Source organism: Arvicola amphibius, chromosome 4 (assembly GCF_903992535.2).
Source record: "Arvicola amphibius chromosome 4, mArvAmp1.2, whole genome shotgun sequence".
In the NCBI taxonomy this organism is placed as follows: Eukaryota; Metazoa; Chordata; class Mammalia; order Rodentia; family Cricetidae; genus Arvicola; species Arvicola amphibius.
In genome coordinates, this window is record NC_052050.1 from 104,231,902 (window position 1) to 104,250,793 (window position 18,892).

At 45.2% G+C, this 18,892-nt stretch overlaps 1 protein-coding gene across 2 annotated transcripts in view; it reads left to right on the plus strand.

Moving 5' to 3' along the window:
- The window catches only part of Sugp1 (SURP and G-patch domain containing 1), a 33,272-nt gene that overhangs the window by 13,201 nt on the left and 1,179 nt on the right, over positions 1-18,892 (plus strand). For both annotated transcript variants that reach the window (XM_038328044.1, XM_038328045.1), the window contains 7 exons: positions 1,904-2,027; positions 2,355-2,455; positions 3,109-3,232; positions 7,164-7,525; positions 17,537-17,643; positions 18,031-18,208; positions 18,434-18,540. In XM_038328044.1, the coding sequence (XP_038183972.1) occupies positions 1,904-2,027; positions 2,355-2,455; positions 3,109-3,232; positions 7,164-7,525; positions 17,537-17,643; positions 18,031-18,208; positions 18,434-18,540 (1,103 nt within the window). The remainder of the gene's footprint in view (positions 1-1,903; positions 2,028-2,354; positions 2,456-3,108; positions 3,233-7,163; positions 7,526-17,536; positions 17,644-18,030; positions 18,209-18,433; positions 18,541-18,892) is intronic.

Consider the following 18,892-nt stretch of genomic DNA (forward strand, 5'->3'; position numbering starts at 1 on the left):
CTTGGGAGCCAACTTCAAGACAATGAACTGAAGTCCACCCAGTGTTAGTTCAGATTGTGTGATAGTTTTTTAAAGGAGAATTATTAGAGCTAGAAAGATAGCTCAGTCAGGAAAGTACGTGGTATCCTTATGGCTCCTAAGCATGGAGACCCTAAGTTTGATCAAAAATCCCACACTGAAGAGGAAAAAGAAAATGCTGGATGTGGTGACACATTCTGTAAGCCAGTGCTGGGGATGTGGGGACAGGTAGAACTCCCTAGCCAGCCAACCTGGTGGACTTGGCAAGCTCCAGAGAGACCCTGAATCAGAGATGTTGGCAAGATGGCTCAGCAGTTAAGAGCACTTGCTGCTCTTTTGGAGGACCTAAGTTTGGTTCCCAGTACCCACATGGTGTCTCACAACCATTTGTAACAGCTGTATACATAGCACACAGATATACATGTTCGCAAAACACTTAAAAACATAAAGCCAGCAGTGATGATACACACTTTTTTTTCCCATTTCTTTTTAAAGATCCATTAATTATATATAGTGTTCTGCCTGTATATGTCCCTGAAGGCCAGAAGAAGGCATCAGATTTCATTATAGATGGTTGTGAGCCATCGCATGGTTGCTGGGAATTGAACTTGGGTCCTCTGGAAGAACAGCCAGTGCTCTTAACCACTGAGCCATCTCTCCAGCCCAATGCACACCTTTACTTAATCCCAGCACTTGGGAGGCAGAGGCAGGTGGATCTCTGAATTCAAGGCTAGCCTGTTCTACAGACCTTTTTAGGACAGCCAGGGCTACACAGAGAAACCTTGTCTCAAAAAAACAAACAAACAACAACAAAAACCAAACAGCAATAAAACATAAAATAAGGAAATCTTTAAAAAGACAAAGAAGAAAGGTGGACAGTTCTGAAGACATCTACCTGCATTCATCTGCACCTGCATACACATACAAGAGAATTTGTCATCTTTTAAGAATGAAAAGGAGCAGTTGGGGCAGGGGCTGGAGAGAGTACTTCCAGAGGTCCTTCCAAAGGACCTAGGGTCAATTCCCAGCACCATCATGGCAGCTCACAACTGTCTGTAACTCCAGTTCCAGGGTATCTGGCACCCTCACACAGATATACAGGTAGGCAAAACACCAGTGCTCATAAAATAAAAATAAAATCTAAAGAAAAGAAAAAAGGAACAGCTGGACATGGTGGCATGCACCTCTAATCCCAGCAGTCTAGAGACAGAGGCAGGCAGTTCGAGGCTAGCCTGGTCTACATATCTTTTCAGGACAGCCGGGGCTAAACAGAGAAACCCTGTATCAGAAAAACTAAAAATAAAACAAAATCCTGGGAGTGGGGTTTAGGGACCAAGAATGCAAAGGAACTGATAGTTTTTATATTGAAAACTGTCAAGTTAAAAGATTTGGACTGTAGAGGCTGATAATGGTTAATGGTTAAGAGTATAGCTACTTTTTACAGAGAATCTGGGTTTGATTCCCAGGACGTATATGGTGTCTCACGACTGTAACACTGGTTCCAGGAGATCTAACACCCTTTTCTGGCCTCCACTTGGACTGCACACAAGTAGTGCAGTTTCATACATGCAGGTAAAACGCTCATATATGAACACTCTTAAAAGTACTTAAAACAATTAATACATATACAGACTAGAGACTGTCTACGTTTCTCAGTGTCCTCTTGTAGTCTGGAGATGAATCACTGCCAAAAGCTCTGACAACCTGTCCCCACCAGCTTGTCTGACTGTAGAGACCAAGCTCTCTCCAGAGTCAAGTACATGGCTGTCAGCAGTTGCCTGCATCTCCTGCTCCTCTCCCCTTGTCATTGCGGTCTATAGAGAAAGTGTACCTAGTGACTGTTGGGTGTGTGAGTTGGAGCCATGTACTGACAGCCTCCTTAAAGTTTCACCCCCAGAGGGAGCCGAGACTCGGAGAGTGATAGAGAAGCTGGCCCGTTTTGTGGCGGAAGGAGGTCCTGAGCTAGAGAAAGTAGCTATGGAGGACTACAAGGATAACCCTGCCTTCACGTGAGTACCAGTACTAATGCCATGCTGCTCACACATTTGCTATGGTCGTGTATATGAGGGTGGAAACCTGTCTGGAGCTTGGGATAGAACCCAGGGCCTCTCGTGTGCTAAGCAAGGCCTGTACTACTGAACCACACCCAACTCCAAAGGAGATTATTATTGTCATTTGGAAGGGAATGCTGGGGGTAGACTCCAGGGTCTCACTGCGCTGCTGAGCTGCACCCAACCTTGGGCACTTTATATATGCCCTCCTGAGGTCTCTGCATTTGAGCCTCAGCTTCATCCACCACTGAAACTTGTTTCCAATGTTCCAAATCCCCTTTCCAGATTTTTACATGATAAGAATAGCAGGGAATTCCTGTACTACAGAAAGAAGGTAGCTGAGATCAGGAAGGAAGCCCAAAAGCCACAGGCAGCTGCTCAGAAAGGTAAGTGGTTGGAGGAGGAAGAAAAAGAGCGCTGTGGGATGTGGCAGTCAAAACCTGTGCCCTCATGGGCAGTGGGAGTTGCTCTTGGGGTGCGTCAACACACCTGCTGGTCCCCAGGCCCAGCTGAATTCTGAGTACCAGGATTGACTCTAAGATGTAGGACTGTGACATGTCAGGTGCCTAATGGGGTCTGGGGTTCTGTCCAGATGTTCATTAGAACATGGAAATGGGCTAAGGGAGCATTCCATTGTCTTTCTGACAAGTTCTGGTTAGCTTTAGCTTTGGGTGCGCCCAAGCAGGTAGACTGGGGACAAACAGCAGGAGATTTATGGGTTGGGTTTCTGGGTCAGGGCTCTGGTGGACAGCAGGAGTCTGATGTGTGGAAACATGTTTGAATTGCTGCAGACTTCTGCTTTGTCCTACCCAGGAAAGGAGGGTGAGCCTCCCAGGGCCCTGTACTTTTGGGGTGGGGTGGGATTGTATAGTTGTGATATTTCTCTGGTTTTGGTCCCTATAATAATCTAATTCCTGTTTGCCTGTCTCTCTTTGCACTGTTCCTAAGACAAGCCCCACTCGCTCCTGCGGGGCTCTTTAGCAGGAGTTAGGCTGTTGGGTGTGGTGAGTTGAGCTCAGTACTGACAGCCTGCTTAAAGTTTCACCCCCAGAGGATGAAGAGGCCAAGAACCTTGCAGAAAAGTTAGCCAGGTTCATAGCAGACGGGGGTCCTGAGGTGGAGACCATCGCCCTCCAGAACAACCGCGAGAATCAGGCCTTCAGGTAAGGCTCTGTGTGCACATGCAGACAATAGACAGGTGGGAGGGAGGGTTTGTATTGGCTGGTGTGTCGGCAGCGGATCCTGATATCTCCTCTGGCTAGGAAGCCGAGAGCACTTGGGTCAGGGGCCAGACTGTGTCCCTCAGAGGGCCTCTGGTGGACACTTCTGAAGGCTCCTTCCAGAGTATCACCACTTAAAGGGACCAGGTGTTCAGAACGTTAGCCTGTGATGGATGTTTTAAAGTCAGCTCCTTAGAAAGGCTCACCTTGGCCATGGCCCGGGCAGGTGAAGGCACAGGACTCCATGTGTAAGGATTTCTTTTTTTTCCTTTATGTTTTTTATTTTGAGACAAGGTCTTACTGTTGTACCCTTGGCTGTCCTGGAACTCAAGAGATTCTCCCGCCTCTACCTCCTGAGTGCTAGGATTAAAGGTGTGCACTACCACACCAGGCTAGGCTGGGAGTTTCTCTTCATGGGTATGTTTTTGAGTGGTATCTGAGCAGGCATAGCTGGTCTCTTTCTCTAGTGTGTCTTATAGACAATCTAGCATTTACATTGTTCCGTGGCAGATGGCATTTGCTGGCTCGTGGCTCACAAAGGTTTATATTGGATGTGTTCTTGGGATGCCTTTTATGATGAGGGAGCAGTAGGGAACAGGAGTCCCGAGGTGTGAGGAGTGGGAACTAAAGAGGGCTGTATACTAGCGGACCTGCCCATGAGCTGATACTCAAGCCTGAGGTTTAGATTCGTTGTGACATCTGCTCTGTGGTCTGGAAGGCAGTATGCTGTGGAGCTGAAAGGAACCAGCAGACTCTAGCTCTGTAGCGAGGACTGCCCTGGAGTCCCTTCTACCTCAGTCTACTACTGAGACAGGTGCACACCACAACACACAATCTTTTTAAAAGTTATCTATTGAGCTCATTTGAATGAGAACTCATTGACTTTCATGTTCTGTGGAAGTCTGTCTGGCACAAGACAACTGGGCAGAGTGGTACGAATTTATTCTGAGCTCCGGCCTCTCAGGAGGTCCATGTCCAGCCCCACCCACCCAGCTTTTCACTGAGGTATAATTGGCTCAAGTGTCCCTGAGCCTACTGCCTGGCTCTTTGCCTGAAGGATCTGCCTCAGGATAACTCATTGACACTGGACCAAAAGTGTGTGGGCACCTGGGACGTGGGGTGGCTAACAGGAGACTATTCCCACTCTCATCCCTGTGACTCCCCAGACTTGGGAAGGAATGGGGCGTTTGTTGTCTGGCACTCACAAGGTATGTGAGTTCGCATGACATGCACAGTGCAGTCTCACTTCTGCCTTAGCTTTGTTTCTAGCTACCATAAAAATGTTCCCTCAGCAAAGCAAGCAAAGGGAGAAGGGTTATTTTGGTTTTTAGTTCCAGGTTACAGTAACTTAAAGTAGCTAGTCACAGCCACAGTCAAGAGCACAAAGAATAAATGCATACTTACTAGTGCTCAGCCTACTCTTTCTGCTCTCATATACAGCTTAAGACCCCAATACAATAGGCAGCTCTTCCCATCTCAATTACCAAAGTCAAGATAACCCTTCATAGACATGCCCACAGGTCAACCTGATCCAGACAGTTCCTCATTGAGACTCCCTTCCCAAATGATCTAGATTGTGTCCAGTTGATAATGAAAACTAATCATCACACTTGATTAAATGTGAGGTAGCCATGAAGCCCAGACTTGCCAGGTAGACAGGTGGCACTTCCCTGCATTTCTGTCTTAGAGGGTGTGCCCATCACTACTGGTCCCTGATGTGACCAGCATACCTTGTGCATCCTGTGAGCCACCATGTGGTTGCTGGGAATTGAACTCAGGACCTTTGGAAGAACAGGCAATGCTCCTAACGGCTGAGCCATCTCTCCAGCCCCACCTTGTGCATCCCTTAGCCTGGTTAAATACTTTGTATCCTCGGTGATGGCACGCCTTTAATCCCAGAATTTTGGGGGGCAGAGGCAGGCAGATATCTCTGAGTTTGAGGCCAGCCAAGTCTAGAGGGTTGCAGGACAGCCAGGAAACACTGAGAAACCCTGTCTTCAAAAACCAGAAATGGGGCTGGAGAGATGGCTCAGAGGTTAGGAGCACTAACTGCACTTCCAGAGGTCCTGAGTTCAATTTTCAGCAACCACATGGTGGCTCACAACCATCTATAATAAGATCTGGTGCCCTTTTCTGACATGCAAGCAGAACATTGTATATATAATAAATGAATAAATCTTTAAAAAAAAAAACCAAAAATGGGAAAAAATGCTTTGAAAGTTGGATATGATGGTGCAAGCCTTTATTTCCAACACTTAGGAGGGCAGAGGCAGATGAATCTGAGTTTAGGCTAGCCATGGCTACAGAGTGAGACCCTATCTCAAACAAACAAAGGAAAAGGTCCCTTTGTAGCCATGTGTCAGGAAACCAAAGGCATGTTCTTTGGGCATGCCAACACATTGCTAAGCTGTGCCCCAGAAAACATGTCAGATATGTCATCTGAAGTGATGAAACAGCTGTAACAAACCAGCATTCAGGAGGCTGAGGCAGGAGGATCATTGGTGAGTTCAAAGTCAGCCTACCTCATAAAACAGAAATGTCAGTTATGATCTAGCATTCAACCTCAGAGACTAATAATGTCTGCACAGTTGATGAAAGGCAGCAGGCCTCTTCTATGTGAACCAGGTTCTGGCATGCTCAGTTCCATTTTTGTTTTTTGGTGCTTTGTTTATTTATTTTTTGGTTTTTGTTTTTGGTTTTTTTTTTTTTTTTGGTTTTTGGTTTTTTCAAGACAGGGTTTCTCTGTAGCTTTGGAGCCTGTCCTTGCTCTAGTTCTTGTAGACCAGGCTGGCCTCGAAGTCACAGACATACGCCTGCCTCTGCCTCCTGAGGATTAAAGGTGTGCACCATCACCGCCCGGGTACATGGTCATTCTTCTTATACAGTAACCCAGTAATACAAAGAAGATACCACCCAGTTGGCAGTTAGCAGACTTTTTCTAACTTTCCTTAGGCCTCATGTGAACACACAGACTGAGTCTATGGGAATTCGTGAGAGGTTCTTGCTTATGCAAAAGGAAGCTTCAGTATCTGACCTGGTGCTGTCAGCTCCTATGTTCTCTGATGCACCACTAAGCATTTTGCAAACCACGAGTTGAAAATATTCAAAGGCACACTGCCTCAGTGCCATGTGTACAGACTATAGTCCTTCCTTCCCTGAACAGGAGAGGACAGCTTCACTTCCATTGTTTAAGGCATTCTCAGTCACTTGGAGCTGTTTTCTGCCCTCAGATGGGTATGCATAGGCTCTGCAAATCTACATTGTTTATGGGAGAGACTGAGCATCTGAGCACAGAGAGTTAGGTAGCAGCAGGCCTCAGGCAGCCCCTGGGGAACTAGGGCCCACAGCTTTCTTGTGGGGTACAGCCCCACTGGGACCAACCTCCAGGTTCATGGGCGCAGGTCCAGGTCCTCAATCCAGGACCAAGTTCCTTGTACTGTGTGTATGTATAGCTGAGTCTTTCTTGGTGTTTGCCACATGAAACTGGGAACACTGGGTCAAGGCACTCCATTCTTCCCTGTCAGAGAAGCAGGCACTGGCGAAGAGCTGAGGTCTTTGTTGCCTCAGTCCTTCTGTATTCCCATCTGGCTCAGGAGAAAGGATGAACTTTCTGCCTTCAGCTTTCAGGGGATGAGTACTTCTGTCCCAGAGCTACTTACTTACCTTCAAGATGGAGCTGGAATCCAGAACCTGTGTCCTTCACTGTCAGCCCACAGGGTGCAGTGGAGATATGGCTGAATTTGAAGGAAGGGTACCCAAGGTCTTCCAGCAGCTCAGAATTTTCTGATGTAAGGTCACTGGTGGGCTGCTCTAACCCTAGTAAGGAAGGCCAGGTCTCAACCCACCTCTGTTGTTCCCCTACTTTCCTTTGCAGTTTTCTCTATGATCCCAACAGCCAGGGGTACAGATACTACCGGCAAAAGCTGGAGGAATTTCGGAAAGCCAAGGCAGGCTCTGCGGGCGCCCTCCCTGCTCCTGCTCCCAACCCCAGCTTACGGCGCAAATCTGCTCCTGAAACCCTGTCAGGAGCTGTGCCCCCCAACACTGCCTGCCCCACTCCAGTGGCCCCAGCACCTGCCATCAACCCCACTCCATCCATCCCCGGGAAGCCCAACACATCAGCTACTGTGAAGAGGAAGCGGAAGAGTCGATGGGGGCCTGAAGAGGACAAGGTGGAACTGCCACCTGCCGAACTGTCACAGAGGGACATAGATGCCTCGCCTTCACCTCTGTCAGGTGGGCCACACTGTCTTGTTGGTTCTAGGGGTCATTTCAGATCCTGGGCCATGATTTCACTCCTGTGACTGGATGCTCTGGGCTCTTTGTTTGTGGACATGCATGTAGTAAGAGGCTGCCAGTTCATTTCCCTACCACCCAGCAGCTCAGACCTGAAATAACCACACAAACTGTATTAATTAAATCACCACTTGGACCATTAACTCTGACTTTTTATTGGCTAACTCTTACATGACAATTTAACCCCATTTCTATTAATCTGTGTATCGCCACGTGGCTGTGGCTTACCGGGTAAAGAAAGTTCTAGCATCTACCTCCAGTGGGGCTCCATGGCTTCTCACTGACTCAGCTTTCTTTCTCCCAGCATTCAGTTTAGTTTTCCCCGCCTAGCTCTACTCTGCTCTGCACAGGCCCAAGACAGTTCTTTATTAATCAGTGGTAATCACAGCATACGGAGGGGAATTCCACACCACACGCATGCAACCAGAATTAGCCCTGAGTCTCCAGTGGGAATTGGGTCTAGGACCCACACAAACATCAAAGCCCTGTCCCTATCGGTGCCTCTTTTGTGGACTGACATAACTTAGAGCCAAGCTTGGTGGCATAGCCCTATGATCCCAGCACTCAGAAAGCTACATCGGGGCAATTGCAAGTTCCAGGCCAACCCTCTTTCAAAACATATATGTGTATATACATGCATGCATACATACATCTCTCCTAGTAGGTGAAACAGTCTCACTGTGTTTTTTGATTGGGGAACAATGTTTTGAGGTATTCTCATATAACTGAGGATGACCAGACTCTGATCCTCTAGCTCCTAGATGCCAGGGTGGTGTATTCTGCCATGCTTGGCAAAGTGTAGTAAGTAGTGTCTTACTCTAGGGGATATATATAGTGTGAGGAAATAGGATTGAGGGATTATAAAGGGCTGGGTATGGTAGCACATAGTTTAATTCCACCATTCAGGAGGCAAAGACAAGTGAATCTCTTGAGTTTGAGGCTAGCTTGGTCTACATTGTGAGGTCTACGGCATAATGATTGATGTGTCCCTGACAAAAACAAAAAAAGACTTTAGAGGACCTAAGAAGTTAATAATGATAAATGATATATATGTTTTTGATGCTGAGTGTCTAACCCAGGGCCTTCAGCATGTTGGGCTGCCTCTGAGCTACAGCCCCAGCCCTCTGAGTTCTGAGATGATGGGTGTAAACCACTATTACTAGCTTCCATTCTTTTGTTTTTTCACATTTGCCTGCATGTATGTCTGCACACTACATGTATGTGGTACCCACAGAGACCAGAAAAAGGTATTGGGTCCCTGGGACTGCAGTTGTAGGTGGTTGGGAACCATCATGTGGGTACTGGGAATCAAACCTAGGTCCTGGAAGGTCAACCGTTGTTCTTAACTGCTGAACCATCTTTCCAGCTCTCCATTTTTTTGAGACAAAGTCTGATGTAACCAAAGCTGGTCTCAAATCTTTATACTGTGATCAAGGTATGATCCGCCTGCCTCCACCTCCCAGTGTTGGTATGATGTGTTTGCTACTGTGACTGGGGTGGGTTTCTGTCTGTGAGACTGTCTTCTACAGATATCAAGTCTGACATCTCTTTGCAGTTTGCACCGGTTTCTCTGTCTCTGTCTCTCTGTCTTCTCTCTTTCTCCCTCCCTCCCGCCCTCCCTCCCTCTCTCTCTCTCTCTCTCTCTCTCTCTCTCTCTCTCTCTCTGTGTGTGTGTGTGTGTGTGTGTGTGTGTTTCAAGACAGGGTTTATCTGTGTAGTCCCGGCTATACTGGAACTCACTCTATAGACCAGGCTGGCCTCAAACTCATAAACATCCTACAGCTGCCGGGTGGTGGTGGCACACGCCTTTAATCCCAGCACTCAGGAGGCAGAGGCTGAGGGAGTTCGAGGCTGGTACACAAGAGTTAGTTCTTGGACACGCACTAAAGCTACAGAGAAACCATGTCTCAAAAACAAACAGACAAACAAACAAACAAAAAATCCTAATTGCCCCTGCCTCCTGAGTACTAAGGTTAAAGGTGTGTTTCACTACCTCCCGTTTCTCTTTCTTTGTTCTTTTTTTTAATATTTGTTTGTTTGTTTATTATGTATACAATATTCTGTCTGTGTGTATGCCTGTAGGCCAGAAGAGGGCACCAGACCCAATTACAGATGGTTGTGAGCCACCATGTGGTTGCTGGGAATTGAACTCAGGACCTTTGGAAGAGCAGGCAGTGCTCTTAACCTCTAAGCCATCTCTCCAGCCCCCCGTTTCTCTTTCTTAACTAATCACTCTGGTTAGGACCTATGTACCATGTGACATAAGAAATGGTAGAAGCAGGCATCTTCGTCAGCTTACCAGGAAATCTTTCTGTCTGTTGCCACTGCATGCACATGATGTGCTTTTTGTTTTGTATGTCTAGATTCTCTAGATTGGCTCCTCACCAGCATACTGGACAGCTGAACACTGCCACTCCAGCTTCAGCTCTTTATTGATGTTATGTGTAGGTGCTCTTTCCACTGTTAGAAATGCCGTCTTCAGGGTTGGGATGTGGCCCAGCAGTGTGAGCTTGCCTGTCAATCATTGCAAGTCCTAGGCTCCATCCCCCGATGCACATTATACTCTGTTACTGCAAGACACTTTTTCCCTTTTAGTGCTGTCAATTTTTGCTTAATGTATTTTGGAGGCTTTCTTTTTTAAATGTGTGTATGGGTGTTTTAAATATATGTCTGTATACCATATGCTTGCCTGGTAACCTCAGAGCCTAGAAGAGGAGGGTATCATCAGGTGTTTGTGAGCCACCGTGTAGATTAGATGGTGGGAACTGAACCCTGAGTGGGAAGAGTAGCCAGTGCCATCTCTCCAGCCCTGTATATTTGTTGATGATGTTTTGAGTCAGTAAGGGTCGCACTCTGCAGCTCTGGTTGGTTTGGAAGTCTCTAGGTAGGCCAGGCTGCCCTTGAGCTCAGATGTGTCGGCCTCTGCCTCCCGAGTGCTGGGATTAAAGGTGTGTACCACCAAAAGTTGAAGGCAGAAATGTGAAGGCCGTAGGATAACTGGATTAGAGTTTTGTGTATCCTGGATTTGGAACTTGGGTCATCACACTTAGTGGTGGGTGCATTTATAATTGTGCCTTCTCTGTGAGGAGTGCCTCAGCATGTCTCTTGACCTCTTCTTACTTATACAGGTCTTACCCAGAGCTCTAGCACCATGTCAGGGCTCTCAGTTAACTGTCTCCTGGGCATATCTGTTTCTACCCTATTTGTGTCCATGATTTGTAGTCACCCTCTACTCAAGGTCACACAGGTGGTATTATTTTCTGTCCTAGACTTTGAAGCACATGACTTACGTTTTTGTTATAGAAAGTTCAGGAAGTTGTCTCAGTGTCTCTGCTGCTGGGGTTATATTTAGGAAGTGGTTCCCTGTGCCAATGCTTTCAAGTGTACTTCCCACTTTCTCTCCTATAAGGTTCAGTGTGGCTGGCTTTATGTTGAGGTCTTTGATCCATTTGGACTTGAGTTTTGTGCATGGTGATAGATATAGGTCTATTTTCATTCTTCTACATGTTGATATCCATTTATGCCAGCACCACTTGTTAAATGTGCTTTCTTTTTTCCATTTGATATTTTTTGCTTCTTTATCAAAGGTCAGGTGTTCGAAGATGTGTGGATTGATATCCGGGTCTTCTATTCGGTTTCATTGGTCCTCATGTCTGTTCTTATGCCAGTACCGGGCTGTTTTCAGTACTGTAGCTCTGTAGTAGAGTTTGAAGTCAGGGATTGTGATGCCTCCAGAAGTTCTTTTATTGCCCAGGATTGTTTTGGCTACCCTGGGATTTCTGCTTTTCCATATGAAGTTGAGTACTGTTCTTTTGAGGTCTGTGAAGAATTTTGCTGGGATTTTGATGGGTGTAACACCCGATTCTGTGTTACCCCCTCGGTACAGTTCTCGCGCTACTGTACCTTACGAGAGTTGGACAAGGGCCTGGAGATTGAAAGAACACACAAAGAGACCTGGGTCATTCGGAAGGAGATCAGCCGAAGCTGTTTATTTAGCCTTGGGGAAAATCTTATAAACCCCACTCCTGCCCAAGGAATTCCACCCAGGCAGGTGGGAAATTACCATATCTAACAGTAGAGTCAACAGTGCCCTACAGCAAATCACCAGGCATGGCAGAGGGAGCACAGGAACAAACAGAACGCTTAGTCATCTGACCAGAAACTGTCCTCAAGATGAGCCCCAGGAACAAGGGCAGACCTGGGCCCTACAGATGGGCATTGCATTGAATCTGTAGATTGCTTTTGGTAAGATTGCCATTTTTACTGTGTTAATTCTGCCTTCCCAAGAGCATGGGAGATCTTTCTACTTTCTGGTGTCTTCAGTTTCTTTCTTCAAAGATTTAAAGTTCTTGTCATACAAGTCTTCCACTTGTTTGGTTAGACTTACTCTGAGATATTTTATGCTATTTGTGGCTATTGTGAAGGGTGATGTTTCTCTGATTTCTTCCCCAGCCCTTTTATCATCTGTGTACAGGAGGGCTACTGATTTTGTTTGTGTTTTTTTGTTTGTTTGTTTGTTTTGTTTTGTTTTTGTTTTTCAAGACAGGGATTCTCAGTAGTTTTGGAGCCTGCCCTGGAACTAGCTTTTGTAGACCAGGCAGTTCTTGAACTCACAAAGATCCGCCTGCCTCTACCTCCCGAGTGCTGGGATTAAAGGTGTGCACCACCGCCGCCACCCGGCATTTTTTTTTTTTTTTTTTTTTTTTTTTTTTTTTTTTTTTTTAGTTAATCTTGTATCCTGCTACATTACTGAAAGTGTTTATGAGTTGTAGGAGTTCCTTGGTAGAATTTTTGGGATCGCTTATGTAAACTATCATATCATCAGCAGACAGTGAGAGTTTGACTTCTTTTCCAATTTGTATCCCCTTGATCTCCTTTTGTTGTCTTATTGCTCTAGCTAGGACCTCAAGAACTATATTCAATAGATACGGAGAGAGTGGACAACCTTGTCTTCAGTGGAATGGCTGGGAGTTTCTCTACATTTAGTTTTATGTTGGCTTTTGGCTTGCTGTATATTGCCTTTATTGTGTTTAGGTATGTTCCTTGTATCCCTGCTCTCTCCAAAACCTTTATCATGAAGGGATGTTGTATTTTGTCAAAAGCTTTTTGGGCATCTAATGAGATGATAATGTGGTTTTATTTTTCAGCTTGTTTATATGGTGGATTATGTTGACAGATTTTCGTATATTGAACCATCCCTGAATCTGTGAGATGAAGCCAGCTTGGTCATGGTGGATGATGGTTCTGACGTGTTCTTGGATTCGATTTGCCAGTATTTTATTTAGTATTTTTGCATCAATGTTCATGACTGAGATTGGTCTATAATTATCTTTCTTAGTAATGTTTTTCTGTGGTTTGGTTATCAGGGTAATTGTAGCCTCATAAAAAGAGTTTGGCAATGTTCCTTCTGTTTCTATTGTGTGGAATAATTTGAGGAGTATTGGTATTAGTTCTTCTTTGAAAGTCTTCTAGAGTTCTGAACTGAAATCATCTGGTCCTGGGCTTTTTTTGGTTGGGAGACTTTTGGTAACTGTTTATACTTCTTCAGCAGTTATGCGTCTGTTTAATTTGCTTATCTGGTCTTGATTTAATTTTGGTAAGTGATATTTATCCAGAAAGTTGTCCATTTCCTTTAAGTTTTCCAATTTTGTGGAGTACAAGTTTTAAAATATGACCTGATGATTCTCTGTATTTCCTCCATGACTGTTATGTCCCCCTTTTCATTTCCAATTTTGTTAATTTGGATATTCTCTCTCTGCCTTTTGGTTAGTTTGGATAAAGGTTTGTCTATTTTGTTGATTTTTCTCAAAGAAGCAACTTTTTGTCTCATTGATTCTTTGTATTGTTTTCTTTGTTTCTATTTTGTTGATTTCAGCTCTTAATTTGATTAATTTCCCGCAGTCTAGTTCTCTTAGGTAAGTTTGCTTCTTTTTGTTCTAAAGTTTTCAAATGTTCTGTTAATTCACTAGTGTGGGATTTTTTCCATCTTCTTTGTGTAGGCATTTAGTGCTATGAAGTTTCCTCTTAACACTGCTTTCCTTGTGTCCCATAAATTTGGGTATGTTGTTTGGTCATTTTCATTGAATTTTAGGAAGTTTTTATTTCTTCCTTCACCTATTGATGATTCAGGTGAGCATTGTTTAATTTCCATGTGTTTGTGGGTTTTCTGGAATTAGTATTGCTGTTGACTTCTGGTTTTATACCATGGTGATCTGATAAGGTACATTGGGTTATTCCAATTTTTTTGTATTTTTTGAGGTTTGTTTTGTTACCAAGTATGTGGTCAATTTTTGAGAAGGTTCCATGAGGTGCTGAGAAGAAGGTATATTCTTTTATATTGGATGGAATATTCTATAGATGTCTGTTAAGTCCATTGAGTTATAACATCTGTTCTATTATTTCTCTGTTCATTTTTGTATCATTGACCTGTCCAGTGGTGAGAGGGGAGTGTGGTGTTTGATGTATGATTTAAGCTTTAGAAGTGTTTCCTTTCCATATATAGGTGCCCTTGCATTTGGGGCATAGATGTCTAGTATTGAAATTTCCTCTTGATGGATTTTCCTGTGACTAATATGAAATGTTCTTCTTTGTCTCTTTTGACTGATTTTAGCTTGAAGTCTGTTTTGTTAGATATTAGGATAGCTACACCCACTTGTTTCTTAGGTCCATTTGATTGTTATATTTTTTTCCCAACCTTTTACTCTGAAACGATGTCTGTCTTTAAGGTTGAGATGCGTTTCTTGTACGCTCGCAGAAGAGGGATGGATTCTGTTTTCGTATCCAGTCTGTTAGCCTATGCCTTTATATAGGTGAGTTGAGTCCATTTACATTAAGGGATATTAATGACCAGTGGTTTCTATCTCCTGTTAATTTAGTTTTCATCGTTGGTGATGTTAATTTTGTGCATTTTTTTTCTTCTTCGTGTGTTTTTGTTGGTGTAGCCATCTTCCTTGGGTTGGAGTTTTTGTTCTAGTATTTGTAGGGCTGGGTTTGTAGCTAGGTATTGGTGAAATCTAGATCTGTCATGGAATATCTTGTTTTGTTCTTCTATGGTGATTGAAAGTTTTGCTGGGTATAGTAGTCTGGGCTGGCATCCGTGGTCTCTTAATGTCTTCATAATGCTTGACCATGACCTTCTGGTTTTCATTGTCTCCAACGAGAAGTCAGGTATAATTCTGATAGGTCTACTTTTATATGTTACTTGGCCTTTTCCCTTTGCAGCTCTTAATATTCTTTCTTTACTCTGTATGTTTAGTGTTTTGATTATTATTTGGCAAGAGGACTTCTTTTGGATCCAGTCTGTTTGGTGTTCTGTAAGCTTCTTGTATCTTCATAGGCATATCTTTCTTTAGGTAGGGAAAGTTTTCTTCTATGATTTTGTTAAATAAATTTTCTGTGCCTTTGAGTTGAACTTCTTCTCCTTCTATACCTATTATTCTAAGATTTGGCCTTTTTATGTTGTCCCATATTTCATGGATATTTTGGGTTAAGCTTTTGTTAGATTTAATGTTTTCTTTTTCTTAAGATTTAAGCTTAATATTTATTTAGGGGGTTATGGAGGAAAAGGGGGGAGGGGGGAGGAGAAGCAGGGGAGAACATGGGCGCGTGTGCCAGGAGGGGACAGAGCGATTTAATGTTTTCTTTAACTGATGAGTCTATTTCTCTACTGTATCTTCAGCCCTTGAGATTCTCTCTTCCATCTCTTGTATTCTGTTGTTCATGCTTGCATTTGTGGTTCCTGATCTCTTTCTCATGATTTCTGTTTCTATAATTCAGCTTGTGTTTTCTTTATTTTTTCTATCTCAGTTTTCAGGTCCTGAGTAGTTTCTTTTATGTGTTTTATTTCTTTTTCTTTGTTTTCTTGAAGTGATTTGCTGATATCTTCCAATTTTTTTGTTTGTCCTTTCCTCCATTTCTTTAAGGTAATTCTCATTTCATCTTTAAGAATTCCAAACATTCTCTTGCGGTTATTTTTTTAGATCATTTTCTTCTGGTACATCCATATTTGGTTGTTCAGGTCTTGCTTTTGTAGGGTCTTTAGATTTTACTGGTATTGTGTTGCTCTTTGTGGTGTAGCATGTGATCTTACCTTTTCTACTCATCTTTTCCTCTTAATAGGTGTGGGTGGGGCTGTCTGAGATTCTGTTGAATAATCTTCTAGGTGCCAGTGAATCCAAAGCTCAAATTGTTGTTCCTCGTGGTACAGTCAGTGTCACAGTTCTAGTTACCCTGTTTGTTACTCCTGGTCCTGGAGATAGCTCAGTGCTCCTGTGCTTTGCACTGCTCCCTTGGAGTTTGCTGTCTCAGGCCTACTTTGGCCTAGGCTGCTGGCTTTGATCTGTTTCTGTAAATCCTGGTCTGGATCTCCTCCTGCAGAAGTCCCTGGCTTAGAGTTGGACCTGTTCTTGTGAAGATCGCTGACTCTGGATCTGGTGGCTGACTCAGTTCTGATCCGCCAGTGTTCCGGGACTGAGTTGGCTCCCAGGACTGGATTTGCTCCTGGTTTCTGCTCCAGAGGCATTTTCTTAGTCCAGATTCCCTTCTCAGATGACTCTAGCCAACACAGCCCCCAGAAAGACTGCTCTCCTGGTCCCTGTGGGTGAGCATCCTGTCTAGCTCTGAGGGCCAGTCTCCAGTCCCAGAGTCTTCTGTTCTTAGGTCAAATTTAAAAACTCATGTCAGGATAGTGCCAGGAGTGAGCTAAGAAAAAGCCTTCTCTAAAGGGAGAGTGCTTCTGCTGGCCACAGAGAATCCAGAGCCCTGAAGATGAAGGCACCCAAGCTGTAGTCCAGAGTAGCAGCACAGGCTCCAAACCATAGGCTGAGGTTCACATCCCAGTGAATTATGTTGTATTATCTCTGTCTAGGAAGACTTACTGCCTGTCATTGGTAGATGGCCAGAGGAAAAGGGAGTCTCTTCTCAGCTTCATGGGTCCCCACATTCCCCTGTGTTCCTTCCTACAAGCTCTCAAACAAAGATCAAGGGCGCACTGGGAGCCTAAGAGCCAAGTGTAGATTGTGTGGTGGGGTAACAATCAAGTGTGTGTGTGCATGTTTGCTTATACTTGCATGTTGCTGAGGGTGAAACCCAGGAATTCATTTATGTTCGTCAAATACTGCCCCCTGAACCACATTCATCCCTAATGGCAGTGCCCCAGCCCTGATGAGTTATTTTTCCAAGACATGGTTTCTCTGTATTGCCTTGGCTGTCCTGGAACTCTCTTTGTAGACCATTCTCGCCTCAAATTCACAGAGATCCACTTGTATCTGCCTCCCAAGTGCTAGGATTAAAGGTGTGTGTCACCACACCCAGTGCCTTGCCTACTTTTGTGGACTCAGCCCTATCCATTAACCTAAAGGGATCTGTGTGTTTTGCAAGCATGTAAGGACCTGGTTTCCATTCCCAGAGGCGTTTGGTGACTTCTGTCCACCATGAGCACCTTCACCATGAATCAGCACAGCTCCAGTCGAGTTCTAAGACAAACGTCTATAACTGTGAGGATAGCTAGCTGTCTTCCCCAAGGAAGCTGGAGGAGCCATATGGCAGATATAATGGCAGACCCAATCCAGTGGGCATCTACACCAGATAGCCTTGTAGACATGCACAGAGCTCAGCTTCTTTTGTTGCTCGCCAGGCCCCTTAGCTGTGTGTTATTGAATGAGGACTAGGGCCAAGTTTCTATTATGGGATATGGGACATTCTCTGATCCCTGGTGTTAACATTTGTGGCTAAGGGACTCTGAAACCTTCCTGGAGTAGACCTTTCTAAAGAGGTGAACAACCAGTGCACATGACAGCCTCCACCACAGTGGAGTCTCTCCAGGTCAACATCTAGGACAAGAGGGCCTATGAACCCTGCCTGGGGTATCGTGGGCGGAATTGACACCAGGTACCTGAAACCCTGGTACAAGGTTGCCACTTTCTTACTGTCCTCTCTGTTTTCTGCCTCTAGTTCAGGATCTCAAGGGGCTTGGTTACGAGAAGGGGAAACCTGTGGGCCTGGTGGGTGTCACAGAGCTATCTGATGCACAGAAGAAGCAGCTGAAGGAGCAACAGGAGGTAAGGCATTCAGCTCTGCATCATGATGAAGGGCCTCTTATGTGAGTGCTACCTGAGGAGTTCCTGACAGACAGGTCCCCAGAACCAACATTAGGTAGTGCTCTGGACTGGGCTTTGTAGAACGGTCTCCATTTGCTCTCTTTCCCTAACTCCCTCCAAAATCTAGGACAGGGTATCCTACTACGCAGATCAGGTGGGATCAGAGCCCCAGAGCCCCCAGCCCTGTCTTGCCATAGACCTGTAGCCTGACGTCTGCTGTAACCCTTGCTCGCTGACGGTCTCCATTCCATGCTAGGATGTGGATGCTTCAGGTTGCAACTCTTATCCTGCCCTGCTTTCTTTGGCAAGGAGACATCCTCCCAAAGCCTCTGCCTATCCTCTCCACAGATGCAGCAGATGTATGACATGATTATGCAGCACAAGCGTGCCATGCAGGACATGCAGCTGCTGTGGGAGAAGGCACTACAGCAACACCAGCATGGCTATGACAGTGATGAGGAGGTGGACAGCGAACTGGGAACCTGGGAGCACCAGCTGCGGCGCATGGAGATGGACAAGACACGGGGTGTGCGGGGCATGAGGGATGGGAGAATCCCATTCATCTGCACCATCTGACCATGACATATGGTCCAAGATGGACCTCTGTTTTCTCGTTGACGGGGGAGCGCCTCCATGAGCAATCACTGGTCTCTGTGGAACAATGGGCACGGTTGCAAATCAATAAAGGGCAGCATTGATATTGCCTACCACTTCATCCCTCACCATTCATCTTTCCCTCTTCTCTGGGCAGAGTGGGCAGAGCAGCTAACACAGATGGGTCGGGGCAAGCACTTCATCGGTGACTTCCTGCCCCCTGACGAGCTAGAGAAGTTCATGGAGACCTTCAAGGCCCTGAAGGTGAGTCCCGGGCTCAGGCCTGGGGAAGCTGATGGGAAGGCACCCATCCTTCCTGTGCCATGACAAACAGCACAGTGTTTCCCAGCCACAGTGAAGTCATACCTCCAGAGGTCCCCACTCACCTCCAAAGTAGAGGGAATTTTTCTTTTTTCTTTTCAAGACAGGGTCTTGCCAGGTGACACTGGAGCACATCTGTAATCCCAGCACAGAGGCAGAGGCAGAGGCAGGTGAATCTCTGAGTTCGAAACCAGCTTGGTCTACAGAGTTTCCAGGATAGCCAAAGCTACACAGAGAAACCCTATCTCAGGGAGGGAAAAAAAAAAAGATAAAAATGGTCTTGCTGTGCAGTCCC